General features: G+C 55.5%; 2 protein-coding genes across 4 annotated transcripts in view; both read right to left on the bottom strand.

The window, feature by feature from the left end:
• POC1A (POC1 centriolar protein A) overlaps window positions 1–3,859 on the bottom strand; it is a 122,496-nt gene extending 118,637 nt beyond the window's left edge. For 2 of the 3 annotated variants that reach the window (XM_055557262.1, XM_055557263.1), the window contains exon 1: window positions 2,669–3,859. Coding sequence is in view for 1 of the 3 variants with exons in the window: in XM_055557260.1 (XP_055413235.1) it covers window positions 2,491–2,502 (12 nt within the window). In the remaining 2 variants the exon portion in view is untranslated. Of the gene's footprint in view, window positions 1–2,490; window positions 2,545–2,668 lie in introns of those variants that run through there. The other variant, XM_055557260.1, reaches the window with a different exon arrangement.
• Window positions 3,860–8,572: 4,713 nt separating this feature from the next.
• On the bottom strand, window positions 8,573–11,818 carry TLR9 (toll like receptor 9). The gene has a single exon (XM_055558269.1). It carries the CDS (start codon window positions 11,816–11,818, stop codon window positions 8,573–8,575), a length of 3,246 nt encoding a protein of 1,081 aa, XP_055414244.1.
• Between the last annotated feature and the right edge of the window lie 578 nt (window positions 11,819–12,396).

Below are 12,396 nucleotides of genomic sequence, written 5' to 3'. Positions count from 1 at the left end.
GGACAAACACATGGCCAACAAACATGAAAAGATGGGTTCAACATAGCTAATTATTAGAGAGAAGTGAAAGTGTTAGTCACTCAAAGCCGTGTCCACCTGGCGACTGTAGCTGCCAGGCTCCTGTGTCCATGGGATTCTCCAGGCAAGAGTACTGGAGTAGCCATGCCCTCCTCCAGGGGATCTTCCCAACCCAGGGCTCAAACCCAGGTCTCCTGCATTGCGTGCAGATTCTTTATCATCTGAGTCACCAGGGAATGCAAATCAAAACTACGTAGAGGTGTTAGGAAGTATTCTAATTTCATTCTTTTACATGTAGCTGTCCAGTTTTCCCAGCACCGCTTATTAAAGAGGCTGTATTTTCTCCATTGTATATTCCTGCCTCCTTTGTCAAAAATTACATATATACAATGGAATATTACTCAGCCAAACAGAGGTATGACCTCACACCATCAGAATGGCCATCATCAAAAAAATCTACAAACAATAAATGCTGGAGAGGGTGTGGAGAAAAGGGAATGAGTCAGGGGGCGTTCTACACTGTTGGTGGGAATGTAAGTTGGTACAGCCACTGTGAAGAACAGTATGAAGGTTCCTTAAACTAAAAATAAGATTCAGCAATCCCACTCCTGGGCATACATCCAGAAAAAACTAATTTGTAAAGACACGTGCACCATGCACCCCAGCAGCACTAACAAGAGGCAGGACAGGGAAGTCAGCACGGCTTTAATGCCGCAGGCAGTGGCCGGCACAGCTGTGCCCCAACCCCAAGCAGTTCTGAGGGCACAAGCCGCAGCTGCAGCTGCTTTAGTCCAAGCCTCTCCCCACACCGAACAGTCAGTGCTGAGGCGGCTGCTCCCACCCCAGCCCTGGCCCTCACACTTCCCTATGACAGTCGGGCAGTCCAGGCTGGTCTGTCACCAGCAGGTCCTCCAGTGCTCGCTGCACTGTGGTCTCCAACCGTTCGTTCGTGCTCCTTCCCCTGACTCCTGCCCCTGGGGTTCTGAGTCCCATAGCTTCTTGTGCTCTTACCTTCTTCCCGTGGGCCTGCAGCAGGCACGCACCCATCCTGTAATAAAACAAGCTCTCCCTCGGTCTTGAGCCCCACCTAGCTGCCGCTTCTGTTCTGCCCTTTCTGCTTAGCCCTCCCCACTTGGTCCTTCAGCCTGTTCTTTGTGGAGGACACTCTTTTCTTGCCACATCGTGCTTGTCTTTGCCAAATCCAGCGGCCCATTCTGTTTGCCTCTAATTGGTATTTGAGGTGGTTGTCCTTAGCCTTTTTATAGCTTTCTCTAAGCTTCTGGGCCACTGACCTGACTTTCCTCCTCATTCCTGAGCTGGTCATTCTCTGAATGTTGAGCGCTCACTGGGTTCATCTCTGACTGCACGTCAGGCTTCCCCTCTCTGCGGATCCTCTCTGAGGATCTCTCAATGCCTCCAACACACACGCCACCCTGGTTTTCAGTTCAAGCCGTACATCACTGATGGCCAATAAACAAGCATCTGAACCACGCAGCTCCTGATGGCGCCCAGGGCTGCCCACTCCTCCGCTACTTACCCTCTCCTCATCTTGCTATTATCGATCCACTAACTCCGGCCTCTCGTGTGGAAGTCAGCTCTCATTGACGCACATGACACTGTTAACAAGTCGTGTAAGTTCTATCTCAAAGACAGACCTCAAGCCAGGCCACTTCCCGACACCTCCACTGCTTCTCTCTTGCTTGTGCCGCCATCACCCTGGCACCTGCCCCAGCCCCAGCCTCTACCCCACACAGCAGCCTGAGAGAGCTTTTAAAAAACAGGGACTTCCCTGTCAGTCCAGCGGTTAGGCCTCAGCGCTTACACTGCTGAGGGCTCAGGTTCAATCCCCGGCAGAGAACTAAGATCCCATAAGCTGCAGCCCCTCCTACGCCCGCCCCCCAAATCATGTCCTGTCCCTCCCCTGCAGAAAATTTTTCTGAGTTTTCAAATTGTACCAATTAAGATTCCAGATGGTCGGGACTTCCCTGGTTCTCCAGGGCCTAAGATTCCAAGCTCCCAATGCAAGGGACCTAGGTCCCAGCCCTGATCAGTAACGAGGGCACACATGCTGTATCTAAGAGTTGGCACGCAACGACTAAGACCCAGCGCAGCCAAATAGATAAATTATATTTAAATATTCTAGACTGTCACAATAGGCTGATGAGATTCTCTGGTATCAAGATCCCATCCATCTCTGCAGCTTCATCACCCATCCCACCCTCACCTGTTCATCCAGCCTCAGGTGTAGACACAGACTCACTCCTGGGTCTCAAATACCCACGGAGGTTCCCACCAGCTTCCAGGGGTTGGTGTTAGCCATTGTTTCTCCCCCAGATTTCTGTTCCCTGGCTCGTGATGTGACTGCCTCTCTTCACTCAGAAAAATCCTCAGAGAGACCTTCCCTGAATGCCAGAGCTAATTGTGTGCTCTGGCCTCCCCCCTGTGCTGCCCTTCAAAGCCCTGGTCACTCACCCTGCAGATCATTTCCCCGTCGCTCTGGAGTCCCGCGCCATGCACAGGGCCTGACACACAGCGAACACGAAGCAAACGTGCTGAGTAAGCAAAAGGGGTCTGTCTCTGCTGTAACTATACACCACAGACGGCGGGGCTTAAAGAACACCATCGTTTCTCAAGAAACAACGTTTCTCACCGTTCTGAAGGCTGTACGTCTCGGGTCAAGCAGCCAACAGATTCCGTTACTGGTGGAAGTCCTCTTCCTGGCCTGCAGACAACTGTCTTCTCGCTACAAATGCATGTGACCTTTACCTCTTCCTCTTCTCTTTTTTTAAAATTACTTTATTCTGTTTTTTGGCTGCGTCGAGTTGTCGTGCCACACGGGCCTTTCCTTGAGACTCCTGTGCTTCAGAACTGCGAAGGCTCAGTAACTGCAGTACGTGTGTGGCACCCGGGCTCCAACGTGCGCAGGCTCAGTAGTTGCAGAAGGGGTGCCCCAGAATGCACATGCGCAGTAGCTGCTTGAGGCACGTGGGCTTCATAGTGCGCAGGCTCAGTAGTTGGCAGTATGTGCGCTCCAGAGAACTGCCGGGTTAGTATTTGTTGCCTGCGAATTTAGTTCTCCCACAGAATGTGGGAGCTTAGTCCTGCCAGGGATCAAACCTGTATTGGAGGGCAGAGCCTCACCTACTGAACCACCAGAAAATCTTCCCCCTCTTCTTTTTATAAAACCACTAATCCTACCACAGAGGGCCTACCTCCTACCCTAATTTAAATCTAATTATACTTCAAAGGCCCCACTTCCAAACACCATCACCTGAGGTTAGGGTTTCAACCAAGGAGGGACACAAACATTCAGCCTACAACAGTGACCTGTGAAAATCTGCAAGATTACTTTTCTAGAATGGATAGATAAGCTGAATAACAGCCAAGCAACTGGAGGAATGAGAGAGTCCTGGCCTCAGCTCCTGCCCTCTGGGGGTGGGTCCATGCCCCTAACCAAGCCAAGCGATGAGAGAACTGGCTGAGTCCTGGTCCCATCAGATAAAGCCATGCACCCGGGCAGGCTCCCTGGGTAAGATGGAAGTCATATCCCCTGGGAACCACCATAAGGTTCCTTTCAGCTCAGGAAACGCCCTCATTCAGCTTTCCCAGCCCTGTTCCCCCAGGACAGCCTTCAGGGCCCTTCCATTGTCCACCAGATTCCCACGCCTGGAACTGCCTCCACCTCCTTTCCGTCCAGTAGTTTCCCCTCTACTTTGGGTCACGTTTCTCTCCCAATGCTTAACAAGACCCACCTTCCTTCTCATTTAGACTCAGAGGCAAGGGGTGTCAACAAGGTCATTAGCTCAGCTTCTCCCTGCTGTTTGTGATTATGAGGACAAAGGATGATGGAATGTTCTGCAGGGCAGGGGTCCCCAACCTCTAGGATATCATGCCTGATGATCTGAGGTGGAGGTAATATAATAGTAATAGAAATAAAGTGCACAATAAATGTAACGCTCTTGAATCATCCTGAACCCATCTCCCTGTATAATCCCTGTTGGTGGAAAAATTGCTTTCAACAAAATGGGTCCCTGGTGCCAAAACTGTTGGGGAGCACTGCTGCAGGAGTGGAAGGATTCATCAACTGCTTACATAGGAAAAGTTTGTGTAAGCAAGGTTTCTAATAAAGATGCAAGTGTGAAAATGGATGATGTCATGGAAGCTCCCTAAGAATATTCAGAAGCCTAGGGCATTAAATGGGCTTCCCTGGTGACTCAGATGGTAAAGAATCTGCCTGCAATGGAGGAGACCCATGTTCGATCCCTGGTTCATGAAGTTTTCTGGAGAAGGGAATGGCAACCCACTCCAGTATTCTTGCCTGGAGAATTCCATGGACAGAGGAGCCTGAAGGGCTACAGTCCATGGGGTCCCAAAGAGTTGGAGAGGACTAAGCGACTAACATTTTCACTTTCAGGGCATTAAATAATGTGTCCTAGAGGGAAATGGGAGAGCTGTAACTTGGAATCTTAGCAGGTAGAATTTCCTTACTTTTACATTTCTTCCCGTCAAGTTGTCCTAAGTCTTGTACCCAGACCTTGGCTTGTCTTAGCGCTCTCTGATCGCCAATGGCAGGGAAGCATAAGGAGGCAACACCAGGGTGTGCAGATCCCCAGTCCTGCCCCCAGGTTACGGAGCCTCTGATTCTGAGGCAGGAGATAGACAGGCTCCAGGTTGGATATTTACAGTCCCCCAGCCTCCTCTTTCGGAGAAGGCAGTGGCACCCCACTCCAGTACTCTTGCCTGGAAAATCCCATGGACGGAGGAGCCTGGTAGGCTGCAGTCCATGGGGTCGCTATGAGTCGGACACGACTGAGTGACTTCACTTTCACTTTTCACTTTCATGCATTGGAGAAGGAAATGGCAACCCACTCCAGTGTTCTTGCCTGGAGAATCCCAGGGACGGGGGAGCCTGGTGGGCTGCCGTCTATGGGGTTGCACAGAATTTACTGCCAGCCTCCTGTTTCCTCTCCAAAATGGAAGTGACCACAGAAACAGGGTAAACAGCCAGTCTTTGTCTCTTGTAAACATCTCAAGGGAATAATCATGACAAGGACAAAGAGAGGCCAGAACCCTGCCTGAGTAAAGGATAAAGGAGGCATTACACATGCTCAGAAAGTCTCCTTGGAGTCGAAAATCAGAGGATATTCCAGGCCGTAATGAGTCTTGCTCCTCCCAGAAGCCTTCACTTTGAGATCCATCTTGGCTAAGGTGTATGTGTGCAAACCTCAGGTGAGGGTCCTGAGACAAATTAACCAGGGGGAGAGCCAGCAAGATGATTGGCCTGAGGGAAGACAAAGACCCGGAAAACCGACCCCTTATAAGGGATTTAAACTTCAAAAAGGTGAGACTCTCTCTGAGCTCACCTGTGTGCCTTTCCAAATGTACTTTTCAATAAACTGTTCACTTTACACTTTACCTTCTACCTCCTCACCTCATTCTTGACTAAGCAGGCAAAGGCTAGGGACCCTAGCCTAACTGCTGGCTCTCTTGCAGAAACCAGTACTCGAGACACCAAGCACCACACTTGGAGAGTTAGAGAACTCAGATTCATTATGCCAGCGGGCCCAGAGGAGTTAACACTCCAACCTCTGAGCCCCGAACAGAGGGATTGCAGAGTTTTTCTAGACAGACTGTAATGGGCAACGCTAGCTGTTAATAGGCTGGTTTAAACTAAGGGGTTTCGCGCGCACAGGTACAGTGGTCAAGATGGGGAGGGGGATGCCTGGCTTGGACAGGCATGATTAAGCAGGTTTGCAGGGTCTGGGAGATTTCAAAGAGCAGGACAAGGGTGAGTGAGATAAACTCCCGTTCCTAGTATTGCAAGTCCCCACTTTCTGAGACTACATGACCTATGTGATCTAGACTTTGCAAGGGGCAAGCTGAGTTACAGAGGCAGAAGGAGAAGGAGGTGATGTAAAATTTTAACTTTTCCTCTTCAGCTCCCCTGTGGTCCAGTGGTTAGGACTCCCAGACTGGGAAAGTAAGACCCTGCTTCCAGCAATGGCTCCCTGCTGCTTGCTGCAAACTGGCAGTTACTGCTGCGTGCGTCCGAAATCAGTTCCACCACAGTTGCCTCTGAACCCCTTTCAGTGCACTGGGCCAGGGCCCTGACTTAGGGGGATCCATCTCTGGATATAGAGAGAAAAATCTCTCACAGTCCCATCAGCTGGTAGTCCTCAGTGTAAGTCCCTTACCTAAAAATAACCACTGGGCGACCAGCTAGGTCTCCCAGACTTGAAACACATTACCATGAATACTTGTAACAGCCTGCAGAGTAATTCTGGCCATTCTCACAGGCAGATGTACAGACTCTATAGGGGAGGGCACTTGCCCAGGATAACCCAAATAGCAGAGTTGGTGGTCCCCCCAGGTAATGTGATTCAAGGCCTATCTCTTCCCCAGCCTTGCAAAGCCATGTTGTGGGCAGTGTTAATGGTTGAGGACATGCAGCAGTGTGGAGAAGAAGGCCAGCCACCAGCGTCCTTCCTGACCACAGGAGCCCAGTTCCTAGCACCCCCTGCAGGGCCCAGGCCAGTGGCTCTGCCCCTAGATGTGGTCGATGACAGCAGAACTTTCCCCTGCAAATTGAATCGAGCACCATAGATGCCTCTAGACTGACTTAAGTGGAGCCCAAGAGTGCTCCTACCATAGCCCCCATGCTTCATCTCCAAGATGTTCTTCTTCTGAATCCTCAGAAGAACCAGGACTGGGAGCGTGAGTGCATGGCCAGGAATGCAGAGGTCCTAGCTGGGGTCTGCCCTAGGGCAGACTCTGTTGGTCAGAGACAGGCAAATTGTGCTTCTCACACGCAAAATGTGGTGCCCTAGGCAGGGCCTGACTTCTGCTCCCAGATGTGGCCAGAACAGTCTCAGAGCCACTCAGCAGTCCCCTCTCCCCTACCCACGAGACTCCAGCCTAGGGGAATGACAGTTCTTGTTTTATTTTCTCCCCAAGCATGGGTTAAGACGTGCATGGGGCCGTGCTAGCCTACTCCTCCAGAAACTGGACTGGATCAGGGCCCTCGTGGGGCTACAGATACGTGGGTCAGAGACCCTCCCCTGTCTTTCTTTTAGGCAGGCAGAGAATAGGGGATGCCAGCCTCCAGCAGGAGCCCCTGAACCCAGGTCAGAAAGGAGAAGGTGGCCTAGACTTCTCTCCCAGCTATAGCCTGGAGGGAGGGGGAAAAGCAGCCTCCTGTCCCTACCAGGGGTCCCCACAACCAGGCTGCAAGATTAGCCAAGTCTGCCTGAGCCCCAACCTTCCAGCCCAGAGGTCCTGAGCCCTGAGCTGCCCCAAACTGGGCCCATGGCCAGCTCAACTGGGTCCTCTCTCCCAGTGACCCAGACGCCAGCTCCAACCAAGAGGCTGCACATGTCTCCTCTGCTCCTCAAAGGGCAGGTTTAATTGTGGGGATGGGAGACAGCCAGCCTGAGCAAAGCAGCTCAAGGACCCTGGGCCTAACAGGACCCATCACTCCTCACACACTTGTGGAGACACTGAACAGGCTCTCTCCAAACACTGGGCATCGAGGCTCCCAGCAGTATCCCAAAGTCTACACAGAAATCTAGCACCAAAACTAGAAACACACACACATACTCCATCGTGGCTGCAACTCCCACCTACGTACAATCAGCTATGAGAGGCAGGAGCAGGAAAGGGAGGCCCCTTCTTTGTAGCCAGGTGACGGCTCACCAAGGTGTCCCTTTGATGCAGAACAGACAGACTCAGCATGCACTCAAGGCGGAAACAGGGATGGGTTGTGAGCTCACCTTAGACTCTTCCCTGGCTCTCAGCCCACTGCTGCCAGGATTCACCGATAGGCCTTCCTCTCCCCAGCCTGGACCAGCCTCCCCAGTGCAGCATAAACATGGCCACCAGAAGGCGCAATCACCCCCACTGAGCTTGCTGCACATCTTCCCGATCGCTTTAGGAATCTCTTAGGAATCTGGTGCCAGTCAGAAATGAAGCAGGCCTTCAGATTCCCTGCCTGCCCTTGAGGCACCCTAGGCCCTGCTGGTGAGGGAGATAGATCCTGAGGCCAATTACAGAGGAATGCCGAGCTCAGTAGGACTGCGAATTGAGGGAGGAGTTGAAAGGGTCAGGAGACCCAGTCTCTTCTCTGGGATGGACCAAGACCTCACTGTTCGAAAAACATGACGGTGAACACAACTGCCCTTAGCAGCTTCCCCCAGTAACCCTGCCAGCCTAAGCCCTGTGGGCCCTCCCCTTTTCTCCATGGCGATTACCGCCAATCACCTCTTGCTCCCCGCCTTTGTTTTAGGCCCAGTGAATTCTCCCCTTTTCCCTCCCAATAGCACCTTCAGTGAGCTCAGGGTTAGCTGTTGGCCCTCCAGCAGCATTTATTTGTGTGCCTGCTCTATGCCAGGGGGCCTGACAGAGCGGTGGGATTGCAAAGGGAGGCAAGTTGGGGCATCCCAGGCAGAGAGGCAAAACGGCGGGGGCGGGGTGGGGGGGCGGTTGGGGGAGTCGGGCGGGGGGGGGGGGTGGGAAGTGGGGGTGCGGGGTTAAAGGAGTGCTGGGCAGTCACTCTGTGCTATTCGGCTGTCGTGGGACCCCGGCAGAAGTTCCGGTTATAGAAGTGACGGTTGTCCCTGGTCAGGGCTATGCCCAGGTTGGCCCAGAAACTACCCTGGCCACTGGGCTGGTGGGGCCAGAGGAGGACGCTCTGGCGGCAGAGGCGCTGGCGCAGCCGCACGTAGCGGGACCGGTAGGCGGCGGGGCGCAGGATCACCAGCACCACGACGTCCTTGCGGTCCTCCAACAGGCGCTGCTGGGCCAGCAGGAAGCTGGCGCGCAGGAGGCCGCTGACCCGGTCCGTGTGGTCCAGCACGAACACGGTCTTGCGGCTGCTGTAGACCGAGGCCCACAGGTTCTCGAAGAGCGTCTTACCAGGGAGCCAGTCTCGCTCCTCCAGGCAGAGGCGGAGCGCCCGGCGCCCCCGGCGCTCCTCCAGCTGCACGCGGAGCTCGTTGTACACCCAGTCAGCCACTGCACTCTGCACCTTGTCGAAGACCACGAAGGCATCATAGAGCAGGGTGTCCTCGCCCCGTTGCCACCGCCGTCGGGGCAAATGGGCCAGACACAGGTGGAAGCAGTACCAGAGGTCCCAGCCACAGAGGTGGTGCAGCATGGGCACTGCCAGGCCCAGCGCCACCATTAGCAGCGAGAGGCCAAAGCAGTCCAAGGAGAGGGTCTCATCCAGGCAGAGGCGCAGGTCCTGTGTGAAGATGCTGCGGCCCTGGAGCTGGCCTGGACTGCCACATGTGACGCGCCTGGACAGCCCGGGCACGGCCTCCTGCCTCTCCAGCAGGAAGTCCACAAAGGCCGCCCCACAGGCACAGTGGAGCGGGTTGGCGCTCACGTCTAGGATTTTCAGGGTCCCTGCTAAGGAACCAAACCAGGAGGGATCCACTGTCTTCAGGGCATTGGCGCTGAGGTTAAGCTCTGTCAGCCGAGTGGCGCGGACGAAGAAGCCGGGGATCACGAAGCCGATGCTGTTGCTGCTCACGTCCAGCTTCTGAAGCCGGATGCCAGGCGGCAGGCTGCCGTTGCTCAGGGCCTTCAGCTGGTTTCCCGCCAGATCCAGGGCTTCCAGCCGGGGCAGGACGGTCAGGCTGCTCCAGTTGAAGAAGGCCAGGTTATTGTCCCGGAGATGCAGCTGCCGCAGGCTCTTGGGCAGGTTGTCCAGGTGACGAGGCAGGAGGGTGTGCAGATGGTTCTTGGACAGGTCCAGCTGGACCAGGTTCCTCAAGCCTTTGAAAAAGCAGAGATAGAGGTCTCCCTCGGCCCACATCTGGCTCAGGGAGTTGCCGCTGAAGTCCAGGGCGCGCAACGAGGCGCTGCTGAGCTTCTGTGACACGCGGCTGTGGATGCCGTTGTGCGCAAGGCTGAGGTAGCGCAGGGAGGGCAGCTGGGCCACGAAGCTGAGGTTGTGGCCCACGCCCTGCATGCTGAAGGGCTGGCTGTTGAAGCTGAGGTCCAGCGCCTCCAGCTGCGGCAGCTCCGTGAACGAGCGCCCATGGTACAGGTCCAGCTTGTTGTGGGACAGGTCGAGCACTCGCAGGCTGGTCAGCGGCACGAACTGGGAGCCATTAACCGCCTGCGAGATGCTGTTGTGGCTCAGGCGCAGGCACTGGAGGCGGGACAGGCGGGTAAACATCTCCTGCTGGATTGTCACCAGGTTGTTCCGTGACAGGTCCAAGGTGAAGTTGAGGTTGCAGCTTGGCATGAAGTCCTTTGAGCTGACGGCGTCCAGCGGGCCTGGAGCGAGGCCCCTGGGCAACCGCCAGACTTCCACCCGGCTGTCCACCTCCCCCAGGGCAGCCGCTGGCGTCGCAGCTCCGCTGATGCGGTTGTCCGACAGGTCCACGAAGAGCAGGCTCGGGAAGGCCCCAAAGATGCTGAGCTGGGCCTGGTTGATGAAGTTCAGCTGCAGACGCAGACTCTGGAGCTTGGGCAGCTGGGTCAGCGGCTGGAGCGTGGTGTTGGTGAGGGAGCGGAAGAAGATGCCGTGCATGTCCAGCTTCTCCAGGGACACCAGGTCCCCAAAGGAGGACGCCAGGTGCAGGTGGGCGAAGGACACCTTCTTGTGGTAATTGAAGGACAGGTTGAGTCTGCGCAGCTGGGTCAGGTCCTTGAAGATGGTGGTCTTGGTGATGTAGTCATAGAGGAAGTTCTCACTCAGGTCGAGCACTTGGAGCCTGTCCAGGCCGCGGAACCAATCTTTCTCTAGTTTGTAGAGAGAACTGTCCTTCAACACCAGGCCTTCGAGGCGGCTCAGGTGACTGAAGGTGTCAGGGTGCAGCTTGGGGAAGTTCTTTGGGCACTCCCTGCAGGGGTTGCGGGCGTGGTCGCAGCGGCGGCAGTTCCCACCCACGTCAAGCACGCGCAGGGCAGTCAGGTTGGCCAGGTCCTCGGGTGCCAGGGTGACAATGTGGTTGTAGGACAGCAGCAGGGTGTCCAGGCTGGGGGGCAGGCGGCGGGGCACCTCCGTGAGGTTGTTGTACTTGAGCGACAGGTGCGTGAGGTTGCCCAGGCCGAGGAGGGCTCCTGGGGCCACCTCCAGGGCCCGCGGGCAGGGGTTCTTGTAGTAGCAGTTGCCATCCATGTACAGAAAGCGCAGGGCATGCAGGCCGGTGAAGTGGGTGGGGTCTAGCACCAGGATGCTGGTGCGGCTCAACGACAGGGATACGAGGGAACTGGGCAGGGCAGGCACGGTCGTGATGCCGTTGTAGCTCAGGTTCAGCTCCTCCAGGGTAGGCACAGCCAGAAAGGTGTTGGGCTCAATTGTCATGCGGCAGGGGAAGTGCATGGGGCTGAGGCCGGCCGGCGGGCAGTTCCACTTGAGGTTGAGGACCCGTAGGTTGGACAGGTGGACAAAGTCGGAGTCATGCAAGTGGTGGATGCGGTTGGAGATTAAGGAGAGGCTGGTGACGTTGGCCCGGGGGGCTCCAGCCGAAAAGTGCGGCACAGACTTCAGGAACAGCCAGTTGCAGTTCACCTGACCATGGGGCTGGAGCTCACAGGGCAGGAAGGCAGGCAGGGTGCCCTCGGCCAGGGCCACCGCCAGTGCCGCCGCCTGCACCAGGAGAGAAAGGGGGTGCGGGGCACAGTAGGGGCCCTGCAAAATGGGCGCCGGGTCAGGACATGGCCCCAGCTCCACCTCCTCTGCTCCACCTCCCTGGGGGTTTCCCAGAAAGGCTTCCACCTCCGTCTCTCCCAGCCCTCCAGGGAGGTTCCTATTTCTCTCTCCAGTGCCCATCACATCTCCAAGGCCCATGGGGAACTTGGACTCAGATCTGAGACCCAGCCTTTGACTCAGAGAAAGGAATCAGAGCTAATCCTGAGACCTGCAATCTAGACTCGTGATGGAGGCTTTCACTCAAAACCAAACCCTAGCTGGACAGGAGAGCCAGGTTGATGGTCAACAGGCCCCCCAGGCTCACCCTCGCTTCCCCCTTCCATTCCTCAGAGGTCACTTCTCTTCTCTCCCAAGCAAAGAGGCATCTTCCCTTCCCTCCAGCACCCCTGAAAACCTCTCTCTGCTCTCTGTCAGGCTCCCCGCAACCACTCCTGCTCTGTTTGGCCAAGAAGTGGGAATGGAGGTCTCCTGCTGGGGTTCAGGCTGGCCACTGCCCAGGGCCTTGGCCAGGATGGCCACTGCCTAGCTCTTTCATGCTCTGCCCACCTTAGCCAGCCCAGGCACTGAAACTGCTGTGGGTCAGAACGAATTGGAGGGAAGGTTGGGCAGCAAAGGGCAGACAGGGCACAGCCCTGGCGTCCCCCTGGCTTGTAGCCCAGCACCACCACCACCAGTGAGCCCAGCATCACCACCAGTGAGCCCAGCACCACCACTGA

This window comes from Bubalus kerabau, chromosome 20 (genome assembly GCF_029407905.1).
Source record: "Bubalus kerabau isolate K-KA32 ecotype Philippines breed swamp buffalo chromosome 20, PCC_UOA_SB_1v2, whole genome shotgun sequence".
NCBI lineage: Eukaryota > Metazoa > Chordata > Mammalia > Artiodactyla > Bovidae > Bubalus > Bubalus kerabau.
This window is presented reverse-complemented; position numbering and strand designations above follow the sequence as displayed.

Coding starts and splice junctions, on each gene's coding strand:
- TLR9 (XM_055558269.1), bottom strand. CDS start 11,818: ATGGGCCTTGGAGATGTGATGGGCACTGGAGAGAGAAATAGGAACCTC.